Genomic DNA, 26,738 nt, shown 5'->3' on the forward strand with positions numbered 1-26,738 from the left:
AACTGAAGCGCCGAAAAAAAAAAAATAGCGACCTTGACCCAGTTGCGATCACGAGATTAATCACACAGACCGTGTTGATTTATCACTAGAAATATGCTACTATGAGTCTGGATTCTATGCGATCAGTAGACGAAGAAGTATCCCCTCTTCTTGCGTCCCCAGTAGAGGATTTAGAAGGAGAAAATGCACCGTAAGTGACAAAGCCTCTCTGGTTTGGCGATCTGACCATTGTTGCCGCCCCGCTATTCTGTTGACTTGTGTGCTAGCTAGTACTGCTAACTAGTCTTTTGACGTATTGTTGAATGTAGTCGAATAAAGTCTTATTGTGTCTCAGGAAAATTGATTGGATATAGATAATCTGAACTGATAGTGATGGATTTACTGATATAATATACCGGTGGCAATTAACGCCGTTGATTGATATTATGGCGATTATGATATCATTATGTATCTGCATGATAAAAATAAACATGTGGTAACACCAGATAATCAGCCCTTACCACTCCTATTGATTCTTTTTATATTCCAATTATGAGGAAGGTTAAATGAGGTGAATCAAAAGTCGGTATCATTTACATATTTTCATTATATTATTTTCGAGTAAATTCTGTAATCATCATTATTATTATTATCTTGCATACACTCCTAAACAAGATATATTTCACTTTCATCCCTTATCTTTCACCAGTGTGTGTTGAACCCTGTCTATAAGTCTTAAAAAATGTCTCCACTTATTACAATATAGCCTGATTTAAAGGCTTTACTTCTCAAAGCCTCATATCTGCCAATCCAACCATTTCTTACTGAACATTTCAAAGGTACTGCTTTAACTGTATCAGATCTCTCTCTCTCTCCCTCTCTCTCTCTCTCTCTCTCTCACACACACACACACAGACACTTTTATGTGGTATATACCGGGTCAAGGCTTTTTGACAATATCACATATCTCATAAACCTTATAATGACCAGTGTATAAACCATTTGGCCATTTTAAGCTTGCTCTTTGATATGCAGCCTAGATAGAAGATATTCAGACTGATAAAAGCAAATGTAGTACAGATATTATTATGTTCGATCCTTACATTGTTTTACTACCATTTGAAGATTTATTCCAAGTTCAGTGAGCGCTTGCAAATAGAGAGGTTTAATGTACAATATATGATTAGATGTTATATTGCTTTTTAGTGTAAACTTTCATGAGTTGCCTAGAATTTCAAAAACTTTAGAAAAAATCACCTTCCATCCTTTCTCCTTTGGTGTCAGCATGCCAGTGTCAGGCATGGTGTCAGAGATGTAAACATCCTCTGTTTATTTCAAAACAAACGTGAGGGCTCTGGGGCTGTTCATCTGTCTGTACCAATGAATTTAATGTATCAGCTGACCATGAATCTGTGCAGATATGTTATTGTCCTAAATATTCCTAACCTTTATTGTAACCTCGTGATAAAGTCACAGTTAAAGCCAAATCAGATAAAAGGTGGACTTCGGCTTTATCAGTTATAATTAAAACTCACTTTCGCATATAACACAGACTCTGCCATTATGCAGATCTGGAATTAAACGCATAGTTGTTCACTGCATCAGTGTAGTAATGTGGTAGGAATTATGTCGAGTAAAAGTGAGGATAGTGTACCACTTATGTCTAAAACAAGTATTCGTGGCACTGTAGCTACTAGTAAAAGGTAGGACAAAGTAAGGCAATACAACCTGTTTATAAAAAAATTATTGTTTTGGGTAAATTTTTTCTGGTTTTGTAAACTGGATTTGTAAAGCAGATCTTATGCTATTTCAGCCAAGTAGCATACACTGATAACCTGCACTCTAGGACCACATTCAGATTCACACATCGTTAATAAAGCTGATTCCAATGACTTCAGTGAGAATTCCCCACAAGGTTGGACCAGCCCAGCTATTATGATGTGTGAATCTAGAATGTGCCCCAGTAAATGTTTGTTTATCATAATTAATCAGTTGTTCATTTCAGTCTGCGAAATAAGCGGTTGTCCGATTGCCCGGGACAACTAAAAAATATGTCGGGCAACTTAAAATTACGAAGTTGTTGTCCGGTCGGGCAACTGAATAATTTATGGACATAAAGAGTAAACCTTTGCCAAAATCTATACAGAAAACAAACTTTTAGGTTAACCTAAATCGTTATGTTTTCCACAAGATTCACTGTCGCAGTAACCGACCTGCCGACTTCGCCTTGTTTGTGCAGAATCTCCGTTACTATTATTAGATCTACAGTTATTTATAGCTCTGCCAGTAGCTGGTCGTTTAGACAGGAAGATGATGTAATGCCTGGGGAGTGGGGAGGGGGGGGGGGGGTGTCATGTTTGCCGCTTTTTCATTGGTCGAAATGAAACAATGGCGGACATTACTTCAAAATTATTGCGCTTCTATCTACCGCGTGTTTCTCTATCCAACTTTCGTCATGGAGAAGTTTCTGAAATAATTTGACGGTGCAAACCCCGGATAAAGGTTACCCTTACAAACAGCTGAGCCAGAAATGTCAAAGAAAAAGAAGTTATACGAAATTAAAAAGATACACGCCGAAGAGAATTTCTACCGTCACGGCAATCCGGGCACACTTGGCTTGTTTTTAACAACATAGCTCAGCGTGCAAAGCATGCTGTCAAGGAGATTCTTCACCTTTCGTTCAAGGCAAAAGCTCACTACAGTAAGATGACATTAAGAAGCACAAGTCCTCAGAGCCGCACGTCAAAGCGACGGCGCGAGTGCTGGCGGTTCCTGCTAATCAAAATGTCGCAGCGGACTGCTTGCATCGGCTGCAGAAGGCAGAATCTGAACGTCTAGGAGTTTTAATGAGAACATGTAAGTTTCAATTTTTTATTTTTTTAAATTTGTACTTGTTCTTGTTTTCTACTTTTAAGTATTTTAACTTCTTTTTAATAAAAGATAAAAGTGAAATTCTGATGACGATTGATTTGCTTTTAGACAAGCACTTTTTCTGGAAAGAGAAGAATTAGTCTTCCAATTTTTTTTCATTTTTATGGTACTGTATGATATTTTGTATTGAATGATTTACTTGTCTTTTCTAGCAGGAGGTAGTTACAGATTCTTTGGTTACTTCAATGGGGAATGATGAAGATGAATTTGATGAAGTAGATGAGATCTATGAAGATGGAAGAAAACACATTGTTTTTATTTTTTTGTCCTTCAGAGACTAGTCTGAACCAGACATTCTATTATGTTTAATAAAGTGACATTACTTTTTTTATACAGACACTCTATATTCTGATCACCCTGTCTGTCCATGCTGTCCAACATGTCTTGTACTTCCAATATCATTATTACAATGGTGAAGATGAATGTGATGAAGTAAATGAGATGGAGATGGCAGAAAATGCAGCATTTTCATTGTTAATTATGATAATTGTATATATAATAAATTAATGTGTCCACATTTCAAACTAAGTTAATAGACTAAGAGGCAGAGAAATGGAGAATGCTATTACACTTTGCTAGCAGTAAATATATTGAAAAATATTTCTCATTTATGATTTTGGCTTGTCTTCAAATCTTGACCTGGAATGCCTTCTTTTACTAGAAAATATTCTAGTATTTGTACAATATGTATGATGATGCATAGTTGTTCTTAAAATACTTGTTTGTGGGAAGGAAGATGTAACCAAATGCTGCATTGTTGCTGTTGAGGTTCTTTAACATTAAACTGCTCATCATCTGTTTATTTGTATAAATTAATGTTTAAAGCTACACAGCGCATGTTAGCCTTCACCCCGCTGAAATAAAAAGGGATCTAGGAAGTTTTGTGTTCGTTTTCTTCGATTTATTTGGGCAACCAAAAGTGGATGGGGGCAACCAAAAAATTTTAAATGGTTGTCCGATGGGACAACCACTCTAAAAAGCTTATTTCACAGACTGTCATTTCCCATCAAAATAATTTTTTGGCTGTTTACATCTATTATATTTATATCATCTTTATGTTAAAAACTGAATAATAATAGCTTTGATGAATGGCTTAAAAATCTATGGTTGCTTTCCTTTCTATAATTCCTTAATGTATTGTTTTGTTCTTATATTTATGGACATTTGAACTGAATGCCAATGAAAACTTGTTTTATTTTCTAGTTTTCGAGATGCCAACAGTATCAGAGGCAGGGCATCTGAGACACAGATGGGACCTAGTGCATCTTGGCCACGGTTAACACAAAATGAAACTAGATCTCTTAAAACAATAGGCAGGAATGACTCATTTAAAAGGTAAATCAAATGTGCATCATAAAACAAGTGATAATTGTCTGGACAAAGTTACGATGTCAAGAAGACAGATGTATGATTCTAGGACATTGTAGAAAAGATTAGACATTATCATATATTCTCTAATTGACAAAAGGTGCTTTGACCTATTACCAACAGTGAAATAAAAAGATTGATTTTTAGTGAGTTTTATAGTGGTAAGGCAACAGAATTTTACAAAGCAATTCCAGGTATAAGTCTGACATAAATCTATTATACTCTTCAGGCGGCCAGTGTGCTACCAAGCCATTACAGGCAATTCCAGTGTCCAGTCTGGTACAGTTCAGTATGACGAGAACACTGTGGCAGCCATCAACAGATACAAGTACTATAGCAGACTGGATCCCAGTAGGGGCAGTTCCTTGGTAAGGTTAAAGGGATAGGGCTTTGGGTAGGGGAATAGTGTAATAAATTGCCCAGTTTGGTAGAGAGTCAAGAAAATTCATGTCAATATTTTAACATTGTGTTTAGGATTAGGGTTAAAATTGGGACTTCTTCTCTTATTTATTTCCATTGTACTGTTTATTTATCGCTGTTTTATATTATTTTCTTTTTCAGTTGATGCCTGACCATGTAGTACCATCCCAATTCTTTTACCCTCTTCCAGTCACTCCAACAGGGAAACAGAGCAGTATAATTACTATGTAAGTACTTATTCTTAAACCCCTGTGCGTGTGGCACCCACTGAAAATAATGTGAAATCCTTGGTTCAAATATGATATTTGATATATGGTTATCACTGCCTCACTGCCATAGTCAAATTTATAGTCAAAATTGTCCCTTCTTTAAGCCCAGGTTGTGAAAAAGTTGGGTAAATCCCTCAGAAATATTTGAAATTTGGGTCTAAGAATGTATTATAAAAATTTGAATTTAAAGTTTTTGGATTAGGCTGTTCTTAAATGTTCATTGTGTTTTGGTGTGAATAACATATGTTATCATGTCTTGGTCTAAATTTGAGTATTGTTTACAATCAGAAGTGATTAACCTGATATCTGATATGTGAGGATGTAAATATGCATGGGTATGGAACTGATTAATCATTTATCTCCTTATCAGCAACATCAACTGTTAACTAAGTTTTTCACCAACTTGAAAATAAAACAAAGTAAATAAGGCAGATAAATCTTATTTTACAAAGCAAGTTTATTAAGATCTGCGTTCAATTCATGATTGAATTTGACTGAATGTCATCTCTCTCTCTCTTTCTCTCTTTCTCCCTCTCTCTCTCTCTCTTTGTGTGTGTGTTATTGTCTCTGTTAACTTTTTATTTTAAATTTTGGTAGATTTTCAATTTGGAATACAATGATGGGGACCTCTCTGCTCAGCATGCCCTGGGGTCTGGGAGAGGTAAGACTTTATTCATGTACTTTGTGCTTCTTAAAGATTTCTAATATCTCTGTATTTAAACATGAATGTTTTGCCCATATTAACACATGCATATTTATTTTTGCTTATAAAGAAAAAAAACAAGAAAAATACACAAAATAATATTATGTCATTATTACACTAATTCATCAATGACTTTAAACATTTTGTAAGTTACTGAAGAAAAAAATAGAAAAGAATAACTCAGCTCGATACATGTATGTAGCTGATTGCCAGTAGTTATTTTTTTTTTGTCTCATGTAATTTAGAAATTAAGAAAAATTCTATTTGTTTTCAGTCTGGATTTGGCTGTGGTATAGGAATCATAGTGGTGATGGGCATCCTGACATTGTACACCTCTTACAGAGTGATGAAGTCTGTGGGATATATACGTAAGTAAGAATAAAAGAAAAAATTTTACAGAAAAACAAAATAGACTAATACAAATATTCATATAATGTAACATAATATACAAATATACAGACAATAGTTACACAATAAAAAAACTTTGAAATGCATCAAAGATTGAGTTTAGAAATGGAAATATATCACATAATGCTGTGTCTTTCTGTATTCCCACTATTAATAATAAAGAATGAACTGTGCAGATTCTGAAATTTCTTTTTTTTTTGCTTTATGACAAAACTGCAATTTTGCATGGATGCAGTATTGCATTAAAACAGTTTAGGTTTTGCAACAGAATTCAAGATTTATAGTTATACCTAAGTCAATTGATAACAAAATGAAAATAATTTCTATTGTATTTTTTCAGAAACAAAAGGAGAAATCCTTGAGTTTTCTGACGTGTGTAAAAAGTTCCTTGGCAAGTGGGGAGAGTACAGTGCTGTTTTCTTCTCCCTGGCTGCTCTCCTGGGAGCCATGATAGTGTACTGGGTCCTCATGTCCAATTTCCTGTACAACACTGTTAGGTTTATATTTGGTGAGTATTCCATGGGCCCTGTTGCACAAGCAAAGATGGGTTGAAACCAAGAGTTATCTGTAGCAGTTAAGCAGAAGAAAGTAATTGTCATCCTTAAAAAGTCATTTCTTACTAATATGCAAAACAGGCACAATATTCTCATGAACTAGACCACTTGTGACAAAGCTTACAGCAATAAATCTGACATAAGTCTTTCAGTTTCTGTTAATTGCATGTTCCTGAAAAAAGAAAAATCAGGTGTTTCTTATTAGAAAATAAAATGATATTCTTGCAATTTTTTGTAGGTTTATCTCATCCTCTGTCAAACCATACCTCAGCTCCATCTATTGATGGTACCAGTAAGTATTTTCATTCTTCGCAGTGGGTAAGAAAAGTAAATATTAGCACTAAACTATATCATGTAATTTTGAATTATTTATTTATTTGTAAAAGAAAATGATACTATTGAGCAAAAATAGTTTGCACGTTTTTGCACTTCGCATTAAGTGATTTATGTGCAGGTATTGTGTATAGAATTTTAAAATCTCTTTCACCATCCATCTTGTCTAGATTTTATTTAATCTGTTTCTTTGGATTTAATATTTTCAATAATTTTTTTTTCTTTCTTTGAGAAACCAGTCAGACAAATTTTCCCAATTCAATATAAAACCAAATAATTTTCAATTAATAAGCCAATGCCTACAGAAAAATTACGCATTTTTCTTGATTATTTTCCTTTTTTTTTTTTATTCAGCGTTATGTGCCACACCATATCACGGTCACATCAGCAATAGCACCACATATCACCTGTCACAAAAGGGACTCCCGCTGAGCACAGGCTTGCAGTCAGAAACGGATACTTTCAATGAAGTCTGGGACCAAAGAAAGACTGTGCCTTTCTTTTTGATAATCCTTCTCTTTCCATTGGTCAACTTCAAGTCACCTACATTCTTTACAAAATTCAATGCATTAGGTAAGTAACAAAAAATTAAAAATGGGCATAAGCTCTGATATTCAAATGTAGGAGTTCATACAATCTACTGAATGTGATTTTCCAGTATGTGATTTGGTTTTCTTTACTTATTGATTGAAATAATCAAAATATACATTCTGACAGCGAGAAGTCAAGTTGAAATCCTTTAGTTGTTGTGTAACTCCCAGCCTTATAAACAAACTAATATGGTAAAAATTGAGGTTAAGCATTTTGTAAATTGTGTATTTTGCCAATTTGAAAAAGATATAGATTTCATTAGATTTAGCTATTTAGACAATGTCAAATATTGTTAATTTTGGAGAAGTTTTTTATTTGTTTTTTCTTTACTCAATAGCATATTTCTCTTGTTGTTTTCAGGAACAATTTCAGTGTTGTACCTGCTCGTATTTGTAACATACAAAGTATCTCAGTGGGGATTTCATCTGAACTTTGACCCACCCCCTGCAATGAAGGACTTTCTTGTGCCACGTAAGATGATTTTAATTTTTAAAAAAGCTTTAAAAACTTCTCTAGTAGTTTATAAATTGTGAAAACAACAAGGTTTTTGTTACTTAAGAATCTCCTATTGAGCCTCAATAAAATTAGATGATACACATTTAAGTTGTGAATTTATGGATTTATTTTATGCATATGCTGCAGTCACTCCAGAATGTATCATATGAAAATAATATGAAAAATAATATGATAACATATAATGATAATAGTAATGATATGAAATTGATATAAAATAATGTAACACCTATATGATACCTACCTTTTGTTTCTTTGAAAATTCTATATGTTTGAAACAATTTTCAGTATGTTTCATGTATTTATTAATATAATTACACAATTCTTTTTCAGAATTTTTACCTTCATTTCCAAACTTGACAGGAATTTTAGCCTTAGCATTTTTTATACACAACTGCGTCCTTACAATATTAAGAAATCAGAAAAATCCAGAAAATAATGTAAGTCTAAATTAGTACAGGTAAGGTATGAAATCAAATAGAAGTATAATATTACACTAATTCAGGGGTTAATATTAAAATTTCGAACATGTGTAAGTTATTTGTTCAGATGAACAATAACTAAAAGTAAAAGCTTAAAATGGTTCCAACACACATGCTGTCACTACATTTACAATATTTCATACCAATATAGAAAGACATGTTTTTATTTCAGTCCAGAGATCTCAGTATTGCATACTTCTGTGTGGGTGTCACATATCTACTAGTAGGTGTATTATTTTATGCTGGCTTCCCCTTGCCAAAGAAGTGTATAGCAGATGTAAGTGAAATAGCAGTAGAAATGCTTATGAATCATTCAGTTATGTGTTAAGTCAAAGACCCAGAAAGATATTCATCTTGGTTATTGGTTAAGTGACTGAACTATAAATTCAGTGTATGTTAATCTGTGTCAGTAATTGTTATATAGCAGCCATTTTTCCTTAAAGATTGCATTGCATTCATTTGGTATTTAGGACAGTATTTTGTCTGTCACATTTATTAGCACATTCTTATCAATATAATAGCTTTCCATAACCAATTAAATGATTCTAGTTACTAAATTCTATTATTTCAGAACTTACTGGACAATTTTGGCCACAATGATATTCTAGCATTTGCTGCCAGAATATTTCTACTTTTCCAAATGACCACAGTATTTCCTCTCATCACATATATGATAAGGCTGCAATTCATGCATGCTGTGTTTGGAAACATTTATCCTAGGTAAGAATTTTTTCTTCTTTTGTTAGAAATGCTATAATTTCTCTTTATGAGGCACTTTGTAGATTACAAAGATATTTCCTTCTAAATTCAATGTGTAATTGATCAATATTTAAGTTTGTTTTTTTGCCATTTTTTAAATAAAAAATTGTCAGTTGATTTTATAACACTAATTGTTATTTGTTATGTAATTTTAACCTGAATTTGCATGAGAGCTTAAAAATGAAAAATTTATTTACTTAAAGGAAACCCTTTCCACAGTGCTATTAAGCAAATGACACTTCTTATTTGCAGCCTGAAGCATGTGATAATACTCAATGTTGTTCTGATTGCCATGTGTATACTCTTTGCTGTATTTCTGCCTCAGATTGGAACAATCATAAGGTAGTGAATTATCTTTTTTCTCTCTAATTTTGATTTTTTAATTTGGCAGCATAGAATCTCAGAAGAGTACATGAATTTGATTTTAAAGAGTAAATGCGGCCCACCTGTGCACTGTAATTGCCATTGTAATTGTGTTAAAAAAGAGAAATCAATCAGTGATGATTAAAATAAACAATGCTTTTCACTCTCTCTCTCTCTCTCTGTTTGGTTTATTTCTGGGGAACTGTTTAAACTTTTGTGAAACATTTTGTCATATGTAATTTGTGTTGTGAACAGAAAAGAAAATTGCACTAAATCAAGTTAAATCTTTTAGTCTTCAAACTATTTCAAGTGCATGTGGTCTGCTAATATTTTAACCATTGCAGAATCTCTATAATTCTTATTTCAGATTTGCTGGCGCTTTTTGTGGTGTTTCGCTCATTTTTGCACTGCCATGTTTGATATACATGCTCAAGTTGAAACAAGATGGCAGACTCACCTGGCCTATGATAGCCACACACAGCTTCATCATCTTTCTTGGAGTGGCAAACTTTGTTGGTCAATTTTTGACACTGAGTCACTAGACATTATGATAAGAAACTGTTCTAGGAAGAAATTGTTTCAACACTCTTCAGAGAAATCCAGATAAACGTATAAGCTTTTACATGAAAAAAAAAATGCAATTGTTGTTTGTGTTTGGTCTGTTGTATGATGAAAAAAAATATTTGATCTTGTTTGTAAATGGGGCCACAATTAATGTGATACAGAATTTCTCAAGAATTTCATGTGTATGAACCTAAAGACTTCTTGATATTTGTGATAATTTGAACACCTTATTCAGCATTGTATGTAGTATCACTAGTATTATAAAATATTGGATCTACTGTACAGTGTGTTTCTAATACCATTGTATATAGGACTAAGAGGTTTTATTTTTGGAGATACAAAATCTGGTCTGTCTACAGAAATCATGTGCATTGAACTTCAAGGTAGTTAGGTCTAGTTGTGCATCCTTATGGCACGACAGTCACAAAACATAATTTTAAAGCCTCTCAAAAACTTGTATCATGTGCAATAGAGCTCTCACACACAAAGAAGTACGCAAAAGAACATTGCAATAAATTTATTTCAGTATTCTGATATGATTTTAATGTTTTCAGTATATAGCATACATACTGGGATTATTGCCAAGGTCCATAGTCAAATAAAGGTAGCATATAGATCACAAGACATGCTTTTGATAGGATGTGTATGTTATTTTAGGACCCTCAGATATAAGGCCTGTTTAATTCATGATTTTCATGATATAAATCAGTTCAGACAATGTGATCAGTTTGCTGAGTTATCATTAGACGTGTTACAGGAATGTGCTCCCCCTCCCACCCCAGGAATCTCTTGTTACATGTGAGAAAAGAAGCTGTGGGTCTCACAAATATACACATTTTGAGTGTTTCAAGGTGTCTGATCCATGACATTTTATGTAGTGTATTATATTTAGCTTGTTTGTTGAATATTCGTTTAGTGGGTTATCAGTCATGCATGATTAATAGTGTTTGTAGTTTTGCACTAGATTATTTGTTTTATTATTATTATCATGAAATATTCCATCAGACCATACATACCTTGTGAAATCTACTCCCAAGAAGTGTGAAAATCATGCCATGCTTGTTGTAGTAGTGTCATTTTTAGTTATCATAATATTCTAATCTAGTTTGGATGAGTTACTAAGATTTTAGTCTGGTAGTCAAAATTAATAGTTCTTTATTGATTAAAATATTGTTACTTGTGAGGTTCATGTGCCTGAAAACCTATACACATTAAAAGTAGTACATGGGTACTATATATTGTACAAACATGTACATGAATTTTATGTAAATCCGTTTCACTTCATATTTGTAAATAAATTGAAAAATAAATTTATTGAAAAGCTATTGCTCTCTAGGGTTAATATAAAAACATGGAGTTGGGACAGATTCACTCCACTCACATGTACTTCTTGTGAGTTAATAACAAAAAAACTATTTTGACAAATACAAATTATGTGGATTATAATATACTTTATTGTACCACCTGCGCGGCGCTGGCGGGACACGTGGTTTTAGCCCCGAGCCGTCTCATTCTTATTATTTCAGGATAAATTATTTAATGATTTGTTTCTCATTTAATATGAAGTTTCCCCCAATCGGATTTTAAACATATTACTGTCAACTGGACTGGTTTGCGGCAGTCTGAAAGAAGCCAGTGGGCTACTTAATTCCGAAATTATGTATCTGGACGCCTTTTTGTATCAAATGTAACATAGTTTTGCAAAGATTATCAATGCAAAACTTATAAGCTTGGGGAGTTTTATAATCCACTCAATTTTAAACTGCTAGTACATAAGTATAAATCTATTGCAAATGTTAACAATAGATGTTCTTTCTGTGTTAATAAAAGCCATTGTGACGTCCGGTACATAACGTGTCGTCTACTGAATTTTGAAACTTGAAAATTGACTGTGACGTCACAAAATGAAACTTTATGACGTCAAAAACCAATTTTGGTTACGCTTCACGACAAGTTGGATATAGCACCTAAAGATGTCTTGCGGATTATCTTATTTGTTTCAAACTAGGAATACGCGTCAAAGGATTGCACGAGCAGTGGCCTACGTTAGATCCAAGTTATTTAGGAAGAGGCCAAAAAATGCTCCTAGCGGAAAGACCGCCATGAAAATGTCCTTGGACGATTATTTACAAGGTGATGCAATTCTTCCCATGTTCGTAGAGAAGTGCATTGTATATATTGAAGAGAATGGTCTCGGTTCAGAAGGACTGTATAGAGTACCTGGAAATAAAGCTCATGTAGAATTACTGCTGCAGAAATTTAAAGAAGGTGAGTTAACCAGAGTGTGGTTGTGATTTTTATCATTTCACTTTCTGGGAATTAAATATGTATATAATTGCTGCTATAACATATAAATGATCAATCTTCTGAATTTTTATATCTATTATTTTGCCTTATTAACCGAGACAGCTATTTTTTCTTACCTTAATTCTAAACTCAAGATGCGCGTTAGAGGAAAGAACACACAATAGAAACAACATAAATTATAGAAATAAAGATTTAAACTTGAAAGAAATGTTTCGACTATTTTCACATGGGTTATGACTGTGTTTTGACTTTTCGCCCCAAATTTTGTTTTACAGATCATAGTTTGGTTTTCACTGATTTGGAAATCTCTGTCAATGATGTGGCGACAGCTGTGAAAACTTTCTTCCGTGAGCTGCAAGAGCCACTGATTCCTAACAAACTTAATAACGAATTTATAAGTGCAGCAGGTAAGATACTATTGCAGAACTTATGGTGCCTTTTTCTTCGAATTTTTAAATCGAATTCTTTCATATGGATAACTGTTACAAATGCATTTTGTGTGAATTACTATATGTGAAATTCCAGATTTAAGGGTAAGTTTAATTTGCTGACCTCTAGCTGTTTTACAGACGTTTGAGGTATGATTTTCATTCTTCAGGTATCCATGATGAAACATGTCGCCTTCAAGCTCTGAGAGAAGTGCTCCAGAAGCTTCCTGCTGCCAACTACCGCGTGCTTAAATTTATTACCACACACTTGAGCAAGTAAGTCATGATCTAGTATTTCACAGTCTTGTTTCCAGTATTTCAATGAATTTAACGGAGTCCTCAAATTGTTTTCAAACTCATTTTCAAAATTAATTTTCCATTATTAAAAGTAAAATTATAAAGACATAACATATACAGGACAGATGGCAATTTAACACTTGCTTTTAAGCTAATTTTTTTAATCAAAATTTTGACGCATATAGCGAATACCTTATGTCTTATATCCTCATAAAATATGATTGTCAAACTTCATTACATTTTTCTTCCTTAATTTGGTTGGTATTTTCTTTTCAGGGTGACAACACTCAGTGATGTAAACTGTATGACCAGTACCAATCTTGCCATTTGCTGGTGGCCAACGCTACTACGGCCAGAGTTCGCCTCTTTGACCGACATGGCGTCTAGCGCAGGCCCACTCCAGGCTGTTGTCCAAACCATCATTGACCAGCACGGCTTCTTCTTTGAGTGAAGTGTAGACATTGTGTTCTACGCAAAATCCTCTAGGATTTTTTCAAGTTAACATCTAAACATTTACGGATTACTAATCTTTGTTGACCAGAAATGTTGTCCAGCGCTGGCAAAATACAACGAGAGCCTAAGGACGCCTTAAAATTCATCTGCTCTTGGAAGCCACGATAATGCTGGTGGAAAATTTATGAGAGGCGGATTATATTTACGATGTGTAACTGGCGATAGAGGTCCACCTAATGTGAATGAACCTGTATCGTTTCTATTCAGCCAAAGTTTGGACCCATAACCAAGGCCCAAAGAAACAGTACGCCAAGCGAATGATTGATAAGTCGGTGACTGGGCATTGGTCAGTGTCCTTGTAAAACACCAGAGGATGTAAACTCGTAGCTTTTCCAGATTTATCTGTTTATTTTTAAGCCTTAATTTTTTCACCCTCAAATGTTTGTTGCAACAATTTATCCTGTTTTGTGTCTACCTTATGTATATATGTATATTTTTGTAAATATTTTTCACAGATACTTGATTTGATTTGATTTCAAAGATTTGTTTTAAAATGGTATTCATCCTGAAATTCGTAAATAAAGCATCAACATTAAAAATGTGTCTGATCCGTCGGCGATTTGGAAAAAAATTATGTTGCTTGGCCTACAAGAATACTGATGATTTAAGAAAAGTACAATAATTTTACACTAAAGACAATTTTTAAAAAATTTGGATATATAAAAATGGCAATGAAAAGAAACTGCGCAATTAACTTAACTATTTTATTTAACGTTATAATACGCACTGTATCCATAAAACAGCACTAAAACCACTGAATTTAAATGAGATCCAACAGTCATTTGGCAATTTGACGTTTTTATTTGTAGAGGTCCAACGTAAGATCACATTTAACTGTGGCAGCCTCATATTTTCCGCTGTACAAAAGTTTTTACTAGAGAAATGTTAACTTGCATATTAGATGTCAGTGTTGTCTATTCTGACATATCAAAGCCTAAATGAAGAACAGTGGTCTAGAAGTGCTTATCGCAGTAGTCCATCACCAGCGACACAATGAAGACAAGAAGGAACTTGTGAAGCGCGTGGAAGGTGAAGTCCCACAATGAGTGAGTGTTGTGTACGACATGAGGAGCTTCGAGGCACGCGAACAGAAGAGTAATGCCGCCAGCTAGCCACGCCGCTGCCTCGTATGCACGATAAGTGACTCGGTAGTATTTTCTGGAAAAAAAAAAAAGAAAAAAAAAACATAGTGCGCTGACAGTTCGACGATAAATTCATTGCTAATACCCCCTTTACACTGGACGGCGTCCTTTCTGCGTCCTTTCTGCGACCAGGAAATTTGACATCGCTGTGGTCTTAATAAGGAGGCACGAGCATTGATTTTGTATCAGAATGAATGCTCAATGATCGGCCAGTTGTCGGCACGTAAAGTATTTTAATTTTTTAACTCTCAAATAGGGCCGTACTGTTGGACGCAGAAAGGACGCCGTCCAGTGTAAAGGGGGCTTAAATATTTTAGTATAGATATAAAAAACTTATCCGAAGGGCAAGAGTGGGTCGTAATGAGAAGGAATTCGTAAATAAACAGGCTGAGTTCTAAATTAAACTAATGCTAGGTATATTACGTAAGGCATACTTGACTATGTTTACAGCCAATATATGGTCAAGGTGTGGTACTCTAAGGTAAAAATGTGCTCTAATATAACGGCTGTTAAGCTAGCATGATATAAGGTCTACTTACTGTGTAATATACTTCAGTATCACTACCAATCCTGCATCTGCTATCACCGCCGTGAGGAGGTATCTAGACCCGTACCACGGCGCCCGGTAATGGTACCACAAACTACTGACCAACTCTCCCACGATTATGCAGACGATCACGCTTACACTCACACTAATCTTGATGTCTGCCATTTCAATTCAACCATGGAAAGCAATTTTAAAATCTGAAAACAGCCCAATATTAAAATGAGTCGTTATAATGAGATGGAGCTGGGCCGACTATATTGATAGTAGGCATATTAGTGATTATTTCTCGACTTTGCGCACCTAATTTAACGTCAGTATAACATTAATAAGATATGAATTACGTTGAACACTATCATTAATTTCGCGATGTCATTTTAGCTCTGAAATGACTTGATAGGCTCAGGTTATGAATACGAATGAGTACAGGTGTATAAGTCAACGCGTCCTATGGACTAGATGTGATTAGGATATTATCTCTCAATACCTTTCAGAAATGAAAACAAGAATGCATTCCAATTATCGACCCGACGCCCTTAATACCCAAATATAACATGATTTGTTGCAATACTTGCTTTTTATTATAAGGTGTGTTGACGTTCTTCTGTGTCCATTGTCACTCCACGAACAACTTGAAACACTATCGTGCAGGCAAATTTTGTAAATAAAGCATTTTACAACTTGCACGTATTCCAACTCTCGAGAGGATATCAAATATAACGAACTAAACTAACCTTTTTGTCTTTTAGTCGTGTATGCCTTATAGGAAGTGCTATAACTTAATAATCCAGCAATAGATAGTCTTCTTGTCAACTTGCATTAAAATTTCACCTGTCTGGGCGTTAGCTTGACCTACAAGCAGGTATTCGATTGACTCCCACTGTGTTTGCATGGAGTACTGCCACAACATACATGACCTTAGCCGCCACAGGTAGTATTATGAACATATTTAAAACAGGGCAACATGTAGGCGTGCGTCGCCTGAGGTAGAGATTTAAAAGAAATTACACCAAGCCTAGGAGCATTGAAAAATAAGAAAGAAAAGCATTTCAATAAAAGCATTGAAAAATAAGAAAGAAATACGAATATATTGCGGAAAAAGGAGATTTTTTTCCCTTACATTTTTAAGGAAATTTTTATTTTAAAGGATTGCAGCCGTCTCTGGTGCTAGATTGGACTACATTTCTGTCAAACTTGAAACAATTAGCTTCAGTTGAAGCCCTATACATATACTATATTTGACGACAATAAAGTAACTTTTAGATGTGGAAATCTTTCGTTTGGACCCCTTAAAACTTTATTTACGTCCGAAGCTTTCTTGGCATTATTAGATACCAGTGCGATCACTTCACAAAATGATGTGATCAATTTTTACCTCCGCCAAGGAGGTTATGTTTTCACCCCTGTTTGTCTGTCTGTTTGTTTGTCATCAACATAATTCAAAAAGTTTTGGACCGATTTTGATGGAATTTTCAGGGTAGGTAGTTTTTAGTGGTGATCCGGATCAACAATCAATCAATAATCAAAAGTATCGAAAATTTAGGGTGAAATGGCATTGGATGGAGTCTTTGCTGCCTTGGCGGAGGTCTGCACTCTCTGAGTGCTTTTCTCTTTTTTCTGTTGTTACTTTTTCTTGTAGTTACATTTTATAAATTGACGAGGAGGCAACTAACCTCGGGGCCCAACTAGCAACGGTGTCATGTACCAGAAAGTCCCCCGTGACAGAGAGTCCGCCTCCCATTACTTTGTACAGGTGAGCCTCGCCCTAGATTTTGATCCACTTAGGTAAGACTTACTCTAACCATTATAAGTTTATAACTATACAGGGGCGGATTTAGGCCGTCTTCTGGGTCTTCTGGAAGACGGTCAGATTTTAAAGTTTACATTGACGGGTATCTAATATTTTCTGTCGGAAGACGGTCAAAAATGGAGGATGGATCAACAAAGATAATTTGGAAGACTGTCAGAAAATATCTCTGGATCCGCCCCTGCTATAGGCTATGGAGGCCGGGCTTTCTGTCACAAGGACCCTCAGTTTCGTGACACCGGTCTCCGCTACTGGTAGAAATTGTTAATGCTGTTAAGTTATAAACTGTAAGTTTTTATTTTGGATTTATTTCTGTGGGGATAAGTTTAAAATAGATAATAATGAGAATCAGTAATTTCAATACACTGCTGATAAGAAACTTTATACATTAAATACTTTTTTGTCTTGACGTCTAGGGCACGACAGTACCTCGACTTTCTTTATTCATACTCTTCAGTTATAGAGCTGAAAATGTGGCATATTCCTATTTCAAAATATTATGTTTTCTTCAGTAAATGGACGAAAAGGGGCTTATTTTCACATTTGAACGGGCATTGTAGAAAAACAATGAAAGCTAAAGCTCTCAAATTTTGCATGTAGGTGCAATATTATATAAAGAGTTTACATACCAATACAAAGTTTAACTCAAACTGTTGCGTAGATTTTGAAATTTGGTGCAAACCTAATAATGCCCTCAAGATTCCAAGAAAACCGGAAGTTCGTCTTGACGTCACTCACTTGTATATGGGATGATTTTTCCATGAGGAAGACTTCGTAGCTCATGTAAACGTAAAGAAAATAACCATGAAGATAACAGAATATTCGGTAATCAAAATGCCATTGAATAAAGAAACCGTTCTGAGCACAACCATGTGATCACGGTGAATTAGGGCAAACGTTGTCAGAAATGACCTAGCGCATCAAAAACAGAAAATTTGATTGGTTTAAAGTTTTGAGAACAATAAGGAGCTGCCCAATCAAATTTCTTGAACTATTTTACTATGCATATGCAAATTAGGTAAACAAATCTCGATTGTTTTTGAGATGATTAAACCTGAACTAGATACATTCAGCGCTGTAAGTTGAATTTTTCTTACCAGAAATAGATCTACTATTCCAAAAATCTTATAGATGAAAGAAAATCAAGTGAAGTTTATCCATTTATTTTATTATTATTCTGTATGTGATACTTTTTGAAAAAAATGCACTTTATGACAATGCGTGAACTCGCGCAGTAATTTAGGAAACTACTAGTAGACTAGAGTCTAAGTCAACTCTTGCCTTGCAATCAAGGAGATGTTTTTGATAAAAGATATCATGTGGGTAAGCAAGTCATTCCCCTTATCAACTTTAGAAATATGGAGCAGTAAAAGGGAAAACTTTTTGTAGGTGACGATGGAAAACACACCCACCAGCAGTGATATTCAACCGGAGCCAAAGAGCACAGGTAAAGCGTGCATGCAAACTTCCATTTAACTAGTACTTGTACCTTTATTTGTACGTACATTTACCCTTATTCCTCAAAGTTGGTGTGCGTGTGCGTGTATGTACCAGAAGAATGGATGTCAGGGCCGTGACTGTAGACTGAAAGAATCTCAGCCACTGAGGTTCAAAACAGATAATCACAGAGTGCACAATACATGCTAGCACGTGCACCACGTGCTTATAATCCAAAAATTACTCAATTAACAATGACTAAACCATCTTTAAAAAACTGATGGACCCTAGTAATCATGTTATACCTTCAGTAAATGTGGCACTAATCAATGTACCAACACTTTAATGCCAAACTGCTCATGCACGTTTCAGTATCTTATCATGAACTTTTAGATTTAAAAAACACGGTGGACACCATATTTTGTTATTATTTTTTTTTAAATACTCATTTTAAGTTTAGTGGTAATTTATTGAGTCTACTGCATTATTATATTTCTCCATATGCATTCAATATAAGCTGTTTTATTATTATTATTATTATTATTATTATTATTATTATTATTATTATTATTATCAAAAAAATCATTTAGTTATTGGCCATCTTCAGTGCAACAAAAGGATATGTTAAATTTTATGTAAATTTACCACTCCTGTATCTATGCCAATGAATGAAAAAAAAGTTGAATGTATTAATTTCATTCCATTTTTTAATTTCATTTTATAATTCATTTTTAACAGATTCGGCAAAGGTCAGAATAATCCTTAGGGAAAACACTTTACAGGCCAAAGTAGTTGGCAGCTGCCCATCACTTGGAAGATGGTGCCCTCAGAGTGGCATCAAGATGCTGAGGGTCAGCCCGCAGGACCCTCAACAAAGCTGCAACATAATGTTGCCAAAAAACTCAGATGCAGAGTTTAAATTTGTTAAGAAAATAGATGTGAGTATAATATACCTAGTTTATTAATTGTATGGCAAATTGAAATGGTTCTATCAAACAAATGTCTGAAACGTTGTGTTGCAACTATTTATCTTTTTTTTTTTTTGTTTTTTTCTCTGTATTAGAATTGATGCTTGAATTACTTCTTGATATGTCAAAAAGAAAATGAAGCCTTAAAAGAGAGAGAAACATTTAGTTCACTATGGTAGAGCATTTCCTTACACAGATGCTGATACTCAAAACTTATCTTGAAGAAACTTGCTGTAATAACTTCTGTAATATGTACAGTAGCAAAGGTAATGTTATGCCATCTTTGTAATGATGAATGCCTTCATGAAGGAGTGATTAAATTACATAATATGTTATTTAGGTTATGATAATTAATTGTTTTATCTCTGTTTTCTATTTATCAGATGTATTGTTATGCAGATTAAGTGTATTGTGCCAAGGTAATCCAGATTAAGGCTTCGTTCACTTGAAAAATCTATTTTCTAAAAATCTATTTTCTATTCGCGGTATCTTGTGATCACGGTCTGTCCCCTGAATACCCCGCGACGTAATTACTGGCAGCGCGAACCAGTTACTTCCAAAGCTGTAATTAATTCTCGGCTGCGCTCGGAGTGAGCACAAGATACCACGAATAGAAAATAGATTTTTATAGAAAATAGATTTTTTATGTGTATTGTTAGACAGTTTAATTGTTTTTTATCCAGATGAACTGCCCTGACAGTGGATATGAATGGGAGCCAAGGGCATTCATTAACAGGCATATTCATGTCACCTCTAAAGAAAATATGCAAATCACTTGCAAATGGGGAGACCCAGAAATGAAGATTGAGGGTGAGTTGTATAAGAAATAAACCATCTGCTTTGTGATTCTTTGGAATTTAGTAAAAAGTTTTAACTAGTTAAAACTAGCTTTTATTCTAGCTTTGCATGCAGCTTTTATTTATTCCTCATTATCATATTTAAACTAATTCTTTTCATGATTTGGATTCTAAAATAACATTAAATTTAACATTTGATTTTTGACATATTGGGATTAACCACGCTATATTTCCTTTATGAAAATGAATGTTGTACTCAAATATACTTTATGATAGTGAAACTTGTGATATGTTTTATTCCAGAGTGGACCAGTTCCAGTCCTGATACTCCTACTGGTATGGAACAATTTTATATAACCAACGCGATGTCTGGCAGGTTACATACAAACACCATGTTGACCTTCTTTTTACCACCATTTTGCTTTGTTTTTTTATTTTTATTTTTATTTATTTATGGTGGATTTTTAAAACTATATCCTCCCTTTCTCTAAAATAAATCTTGATTTTCCTATGTATCATGTAACAAAAGTGACATAAAGAACTATATATTAATATAATGATATATTTATTTCGAGTCTAAAATCCATAAAATGTTCAATAGACTGTACAACATAAAATACAAAGAAGTTTATAGATAAAAATGATTAAGATATGTTATATAAATCAGAGCTAGACTAAATTGTAATAAACAGTAATTAAAAGTAAAAAATCCAAGGTTTCTTTCATGTAAAATTTAAAAATTCATGAATAAAATGTCTTAAAAATGTGAGTTTTCAATTCCTTTTAAAAAGATTCTTGTGATTCTATTTGTCTAATAAAAATTGGTAACTTACTCCATTCTACTGGTGCAGCTACACAAAATGATATGTCACCATATATGTTTTTTAACTTTGATTTGGGAACTTTCAGTAAAAGTTTGTCACCAGACCTCCGGGATCTTTGAGGACTATAATGTTTGACCAGATCAATTATATTTGGTGGAGCTAGGTTATAAAAAGCAGCATGTGTAAAACTAAAACCTTAAATAAAGTTCTGGCCCTAACTGGTAACCAATGTAACTGCTTTAAAATTGGAGTGATATGGCAATCCCTAGGCTGTAGCATTAAAAGCCATGCTGAGATATTCTGGGTGCATTTTAATCTTTTGATCTTATCATCTGGACATCCATATAATACAGAATTGCAATGATATACCAATGAGTGTATAACAGTAGCAGCAGATGATTGATTCAGATATTTCCTTATGGTGCCAATGTTCCTAACGTTGAATAAACAAGACCTTGTAATGTTGGAGATCTGTTTGTCCATTGAAAGTGTAGAATCACAAAGTATACTCCTAATTTTTTTACATGGGGGGGGGGGGGGGGGGGGGGGGGGGAGGATAATGCCATACTGGCTCCAATTTTAAGTTGCAGCTACATGTAGGTTGTGAGCATTAAGGCCCTTGTTGTGGGGTTGAGTAATGACTAAAGTTATGTTTTTCCATCATTTATCTTCAATTTGTTTGAAATGAGCCAACCTCTCCGATCTGATATGCAGTCAGCAATGGTGTTCACAGACAATGCTGGATCATGGATGTTGCAAGATGTGTACAACTGGGTATCATCTGCATAAAAGTGGTAACCTATCTTATGATAACGCAGAATTGCTCCAAGTGGTAGAGTGTAAACACAAAATTTTAGAGGGCCAAGAATGCTCCCCTGAGGAACACCAAATAAACGCTGTGACAGTTCAGAAAGCACACCATTTATATTAATAGGATCGTAAAAGATCTATGGCCTTCTCCCTAACTCCTACACTCTGCTCTAGAAATGTAAATAAAATATTATGGTCTACTGTGTCAAAGGCAGCAGACAAATCTAACACTGGGGGTGGTGTCCCTTTTTTTCCCATATGAATGTGCTTATTCTACTGGTGGTGCAATACCTGGAGGCGGTATTGCCTGATCCTCTATTTTTTTAAATTGTATATCAATGCTCTGAGCAGTTGAACTCTCTGAATCTGACGATTGGATATTAATTTGTAAATGAAAATCATATATAGTAAATCATTTCCAAGTTTAAGGATGTAATAAAAGTTTCAGCAAAAATGGATTGTAATCCGGATTGACTGTATTAATTGTTAGACAGATTAATTGTGTTTTTATGATAGTGAAACTTGTGATATATTTTATTCCAGAGGGGACCAGTTCCAGTCCTGATACTCCTAATGGTATGGAACAATTTTATATAACCAACATAACAAGTGGCAGGTTACAGTACAACTAAGTTTTAATCTTTTATAAATAAACATGGTCAATTCCTGTTACGATTAAAAAAACTTAGAGCTACCACATTTCCATATGTTGATTTGATGTATTACATTTTTATATTTTTGTTCATGTTTAAATGCAATAATATCACAGTTTTAAATTAAACTAATAAGTGGCAACTAACACATTCACCCTATTTGTTATATATATATAGTATATGTGATCATGATATAATTATGATATATTAATGCAAATGTTATATTTTCAGAGACAACTGTTGACCAAGTCCACATTGGCTCACGTAAGTGAATTTTTGTTGTTGTTAATATGAATTTATATGAATTTATAGACATTTACATCTCCAAAAGAAGATAAAAACAAAATATTTTACATGTGCCATAAAGACGACAGATGTATTCTCATATGTATTCTAGATTTTACAATATTTCAGCTGACACTTTCAAGGCAGGAGGAGAAAAAGTAGATGCTGCACCAAGCAAAGAAAGTAAGCATTTCCAGACAGGCATACTGTATTGTCATATACATGTACTCCTGTATGTTTACACTAATAGGTTAGTAAGTGACAATTACTACATTCACTGTATTTGCTATATAGCATATGCGATCGCGATATAATTATGATGTATTAATGCAAACGTTATATTTTCAGAGATCATTATTGACCAAGTTCACAATAGCTATCGTAAGTGAATTTTAGTTGTTACACAATATGAATTTATAAACAATTACATGTCCAAAAGAAGATAAAAACAAAATATTTCACATGTACCATAGAGATGTCAGTTGTATTCTCATATGTATTCTAGATTTCATAATATTTCAGCTGACACTTTCAAGGCAGGAGAAGAAAAAGTAGATGCTGCACCAAGCATAGAAGGTAAACATTTCCAGACAGGTCTACTGTATTGTCATATACATGTACTCCTGTATGTTGACACTAATAATTATAAATTAATGCTTATTTCAGAACATTAATGAGATAGCATTAACTAAAATAAAACTGCAGCAGCAGCTTTTTATTTTATTTCCTTCTTGGCATATTTATCTATTTTGCAAAATATTTTTATGGGAACATTTGATTTATACTAAACTGCATGTTGTATGTAATATGCTTTACATCCCTGTTTCTCTTTGTTATGTACAAAACAGATAAAAATATAGAACCAGCCATATTGTTTTGTATATCTAAATATGAATTTGGCACAGGTGAGGTAGCATTTTCCCTAATAATTATAAACAATGGTTTATTTTTATAATATATGGCACATTCCATTTAATTTTAGAGCTTAAAAAACTGATTGATTAATAATAATGCACTGTTCTAAAGATATAAATCTTTAAAAGTCTCTGGTTCCTTAAACTACTTTGAGCTTCAGATCTGATACCTTTTTTTATTTTTTATTTCAGAAGAATGCTTGGAAAAGATTAAAAAGGGTGACTCATGTAAGTATAGGAGCATAAGATATAATAGGAAGAAATCTAATGATGAATTATTTGCTGGAGTCTAATGAATTTATTACTGTAACTATTTGATGAAAAAAAATTCTTTGCAACCTTTCGTATTATCTCAAAATATTTGTCTGAAACAATGCATTGAAAGAAAGAAGTTGGCTCAATACAGTGTGTCAGGGATATTTAACGGAATTCACAAATCCCATGCGATACAACAAAAATGGAAGAACAATCAACTGACATTTTCAGTTGATGACAACAAAAACATCAAGGCTCAGATGTAAATTGGAACTGAGGGTGGTCTGTTAAAATAATGGGAAGTTACCGCTAGTGGAATTAGGGCAAAGATGGTGGTGGTGGTGGTGGTGGGGGGGGGGGGGGGGGTGAAGATGTATTTCTGTGATAAATCCTAAGCACTTATTCAGAAGCAGACAAATAGTTTTTTTTTTACATTTGAATTATACGTTCTAAAACATCTTTGGTGTCTTTGAGGGACCCTCCATGTTTAAACAGTGAGGTTGATCAGCTTTACAAAAATACGGTAGTTACTGGATCTTTACAATGGGGGGGGGGGGGGGGGGGGGGGGGGGGGATTGCAAATTTTAAAGATACTCAGACTGTATTTTTTAAACTCACAATTTCTTAAAATTTAAACATATTTATTGAGTAGTAACAACACACAAAAGCAAGCTACTATATAGTTATATTCTATGCAATATAAGCACTATAATTGCATTATAATTTTTTTTTTGTTATTATAAAATTTGTGTCTGAAGTTTGATATAATTTGCCCACTGAAAAGAATGAATCATAGCTGTATATTGTAAGTATTTTCATTTATCATGTTTTTTAGACCAGGTTCCGTATATATTTCAAATCTGTTGACCACATACACTATAAAAGCCAATCATTTGTCTTATATTTGAAGTCCAATTCAGTGCGGATCCAGAGATATTTTCTGACAGTCTTCCAAATTATCTTGTTGAACCATTCTCTATTTTTGACCGTCTTCCGACAGAAAAAAATAGATACCTGTCAATGTAAACTTGAAAATCTGACCGTCTTCGGGAAGACCCAGAAGACGGCCTCAATCCGCCCCTGCAATTTTATCCAATGTTTTTAATTACATATTTTTTTTTCATTCCAGCTCCAAAGCCAAAACAAAGATCCCGGTTCAGGAGATTCCTGCACACTATCTTCTCTTGCTTTAGGCGCAAGTAAAAAAAATACTTTATTAATCATAAACTGATACGTAAATGCTAAGAGGCCTTCATTGAACTTCATTTGTTTTCTTTCCCAGTACAATCATATTCAAAGTCTCACTTCTTACTGGACTCCGTGTTTGTAGCAAACACGTGCTGTGCATGTTGAGATGTAAGCGACAAAGACTATTAAGTGTCAGTGAGTTTATAGCTGTATGTCTCTGCAGAATACATTGTCAGTTGCCATAATTGTGAATGTTGCCTTGTTTTTGATTAACACTTTTTTACTAATTGGACCTGAAGAAGGAGTGGTTTTAAAAGGTTGTAGATTTTACAAGCTATTAGTACTACAGGTACATATGATAATGATGTTCATTTGCAACAAAGAATAAATAAATAAATAAAAATCTAAAATGAATTATTAGTCAATGAAGTTCTTAAGAGCATTATATAAAATTATATGACGATTGATGAAAGATGTTTAAATAAAATCCGTGTGAAATTTGCTAGACTCTACAGCGTGAATATTTTAAAAACTCCATGTTGTAATTGCTCTGCCGCGGAGCGCTCGCCGCTATGAAGCTGGAGTCGTAGGGCGTGTACATACCTGTAACTTCTACGGAAGCGGAAAGATCTTTCTCTGTGTTGAGATAGTAAAGACACATCTGAGGAATGGGATGACCGACACCAGGCTCTCTGCTCTCATCTTGCTGAAAAACTCCCTACTGGTAATTGCAGAAGTCACTTGTGCCTTCAAATATTATACACAAGAACGTTATATAAAAGCATAAAATAAGTTGACTAGTAATGTGCAGTTTAATATGTTCAAACAATTTTAATAGGAATGAATAATAAAAATGTATAATAAAACCCGGTGTTCCGTTAATTTATCAGGTTTATTCACTACCACAGAACGGGCGGATCCAGGATTTTTTGAAAGGGAGGGGGGTCCGCGGTTTCCAATCCGATCCGACCCCCTCCCCCCACCCCCTTGGCGTGGGGTATTTTAGTGGGAATACGGTGCCATTTGATGCGGTTTGGAACTATGATTAATCAAGCCAAAATTCTAATTTCAAGAGGGGACAATCGGTGTTTTTTAAAAGAAATTCAAGGGGTGGTCAGCAGTGGCGGCTTTAGAAGGGGGTCAGGGGGCCCTGACCCCCCCCCCTCCCAGCCTTTGGTTTCTGAAAAATATATCACATCAGTGTTCCCCTCTTGAAATTAGACCCTGCCTTATCCTCTTTTGAGATAGATACTTATTGTGCCTTCAAATAAACCAGACAAATGAAAATTATTTCAACAGCAACCCCTCAATCAAAATGTGCCGAACCCGTTG

The 26,738-nt window shown here is 34.3% G+C and overlaps 4 protein-coding genes and 2 long non-coding RNA genes across 8 annotated transcripts; 5 read left to right on the forward strand and 1 right to left on the reverse strand.

Annotated features, from left to right (window-relative positions):
* The first annotated feature begins 8 nt into the window (after positions 1–8).
* Positions 9–11,562, forward strand: LOC106180120 (neutral amino acid transporter 9). Of its 3 annotated transcripts, none has more exons than XM_013564010.2 (15): positions 9–190; positions 4,114–4,245; positions 4,508–4,646; positions 4,840–4,925; positions 5,565–5,628; positions 5,945–6,038; positions 6,419–6,586; positions 6,871–6,924; positions 7,320–7,538; positions 7,917–8,027; positions 8,403–8,509; positions 8,724–8,828; positions 9,123–9,271; positions 9,563–9,652; positions 10,041–11,562. In XM_013564010.2, the coding sequence occupies exons 1-15, from the start codon at positions 102–104 to the stop codon at positions 10,213–10,215; spliced, it is 1,782 nt and encodes a 593-aa protein (XP_013419464.2). In that variant the 5' UTR covers positions 9–101; the 3' UTR covers positions 10,216–11,562. The 3 variants fall into 3 exon arrangements, with proteins under 3 accessions (XP_013419464.2, XP_086857751.1, XP_013419465.2); XM_013564011.2 differs by lacking the exon at positions 9–190 and adding an exon at positions 1,508–1,682; XM_087001625.1 differs by lacking the exons at positions 9,563–9,652; positions 10,041–11,562 and having other exon boundaries at positions 9,123–9,275.
* Positions 1,694–3,788, forward strand: LOC147764298 (uncharacterized). The gene is made up of 2 exons (XR_015332022.1): positions 1,694–2,835; positions 3,063–3,788. It is a non-coding gene; the product is annotated as an uncharacterized LOC147764298 (long non-coding RNA).
* A 694-nt stretch (positions 11,563–12,256) lies between the features above and the next one.
* LOC106168983 (rho GTPase-activating protein 5-like) lies at positions 12,257–13,720 on the forward strand. Its single transcript, XM_013548261.3, has 4 exons — positions 12,257–12,505; positions 12,820–12,951; positions 13,143–13,248; positions 13,546–13,720. The coding sequence occupies exons 1-4, from the start codon at positions 12,340–12,342 to the stop codon at positions 13,718–13,720; spliced, it is 579 nt and encodes a 192-aa protein (XP_013403715.3). The 5' UTR covers positions 12,257–12,339.
* A 754-nt stretch (positions 13,721–14,474) lies between these two features.
* Positions 14,475–16,393, reverse strand: LOC106168982 (uncharacterized). Its single transcript, XM_087001136.1, has 3 exons — positions 16,203–16,393; positions 15,464–15,668; positions 14,475–14,940 (listed from the first exon to the last, which is right to left on the reverse strand). Exons 2-3 carry the CDS (start codon positions 15,634–15,636, stop codon positions 14,736–14,738), a joined length of 378 nt encoding a protein of 125 aa, XP_086857262.1. The 5' UTR covers positions 15,637–15,668; positions 16,203–16,393; the 3' UTR covers positions 14,475–14,735.
* A 2,277-nt stretch (positions 16,394–18,670) lies between these two features.
* On the forward strand, positions 18,671–23,036 carry LOC147764299 (uncharacterized). Its single transcript, XM_087009104.1, has 6 exons — positions 18,671–18,722; positions 19,451–19,650; positions 20,364–20,490; positions 20,781–20,933; positions 22,655–22,687; positions 22,996–23,036. Exons 1-6 carry the CDS (start codon positions 18,671–18,673, stop codon positions 23,034–23,036), a joined length of 606 nt encoding a protein of 201 aa, XP_086865230.1.
* Positions 23,037–23,402: 366 nt separating this feature from the next.
* LOC147764300 (uncharacterized) lies at positions 23,403–25,905 on the forward strand. Its single transcript, XR_015332100.1, has 4 exons — positions 23,403–23,430; positions 23,572–23,625; positions 24,156–24,191; positions 25,348–25,905. It is a non-coding gene; the product is annotated as an uncharacterized LOC147764300 (long non-coding RNA).
* Positions 25,906–26,738: the final 833 nt, after the last annotated feature.

This window comes from Lingula anatina, chromosome 1 (genome assembly GCF_051362555.1).
Source record: "Lingula anatina isolate TDL-2025a chromosome 1, LinAna3.0, whole genome shotgun sequence".
Taxonomy (NCBI): Eukaryota; Metazoa; Brachiopoda; class Lingulata; order Lingulida; family Lingulidae; genus Lingula; species Lingula anatina.

What these genes read in the sequence shown, in the direction of transcription:
- LOC106180120 (XM_013564010.2), top strand. Translation starts at nt 102, where the DNA reads ATGAGTCTGGATTCTATGCGATCAGTAGACGAAGAAGTATCCCCTCTT. An exon ending in CAGAGCAGTATAATTACTAT is followed by an intron (nt 4,926 to 5,564) that starts GTAAGTACTTAT and finishes AAATTTTGGTAG; the next exon opens with ATTTTCAATTTGGAATACAA. An exon ending in TCCATCTATTGATGGTACCA is followed by an intron (nt 6,925 to 7,319) that starts GTAAGTATTTTC and finishes TTTTTTATTCAG; the next exon opens with CGTTATGTGCCACACCATAT.
- LOC147764299 (XM_087009104.1), top strand. Translation starts at nt 18,671, where the DNA reads ATGGAAAACACACCCACCAGCAGTGATATTCAACCGGAGCCAAAGAGC. An exon ending in TTTATTTTTATTTATTTATG is followed by an intron (nt 20,934 to 22,654) that starts GTGGATTTTTAA and finishes ATTTTATTCCAG; the next exon opens with AGGGGACCAGTTCCAGTCCT. An exon ending in CAGTCCTGATACTCCTAATG is followed by an intron (nt 22,688 to 22,995) that starts GTATGGAACAAT and finishes TTATATTTTCAG; the next exon opens with AGACAACTGTTGACCAAGTC.
- LOC106168983 (XM_013548261.3), top strand. Translation starts at nt 12,340, where the DNA reads ATGAAAATGTCCTTGGACGATTATTTACAAGGTGATGCAATTCTTCCC. An exon ending in GCTGCAGAAATTTAAAGAAG is followed by an intron (nt 12,506 to 12,819) that starts GTGAGTTAACCA and finishes TTTGTTTTACAG; the next exon opens with ATCATAGTTTGGTTTTCACT. An exon ending in CGAATTTATAAGTGCAGCAG is followed by an intron (nt 12,952 to 13,142) that starts GTAAGATACTAT and finishes TTCATTCTTCAG; the next exon opens with GTATCCATGATGAAACATGT.
- LOC106168982 (XM_087001136.1), bottom strand. Translation starts at nt 15,636, where the DNA reads ATGGCAGACATCAAGATTAGTGTGAGTGTAAGCGTGATCGTCTGCATA. An exon ending in ATACTGAAGTATATTACACA is followed by an intron (nt 14,941 to 15,463) that starts GTAAGTAGACCT and finishes TTTTTTTTCCAG; the next exon opens with AAAATACTACCGAGTCACTT.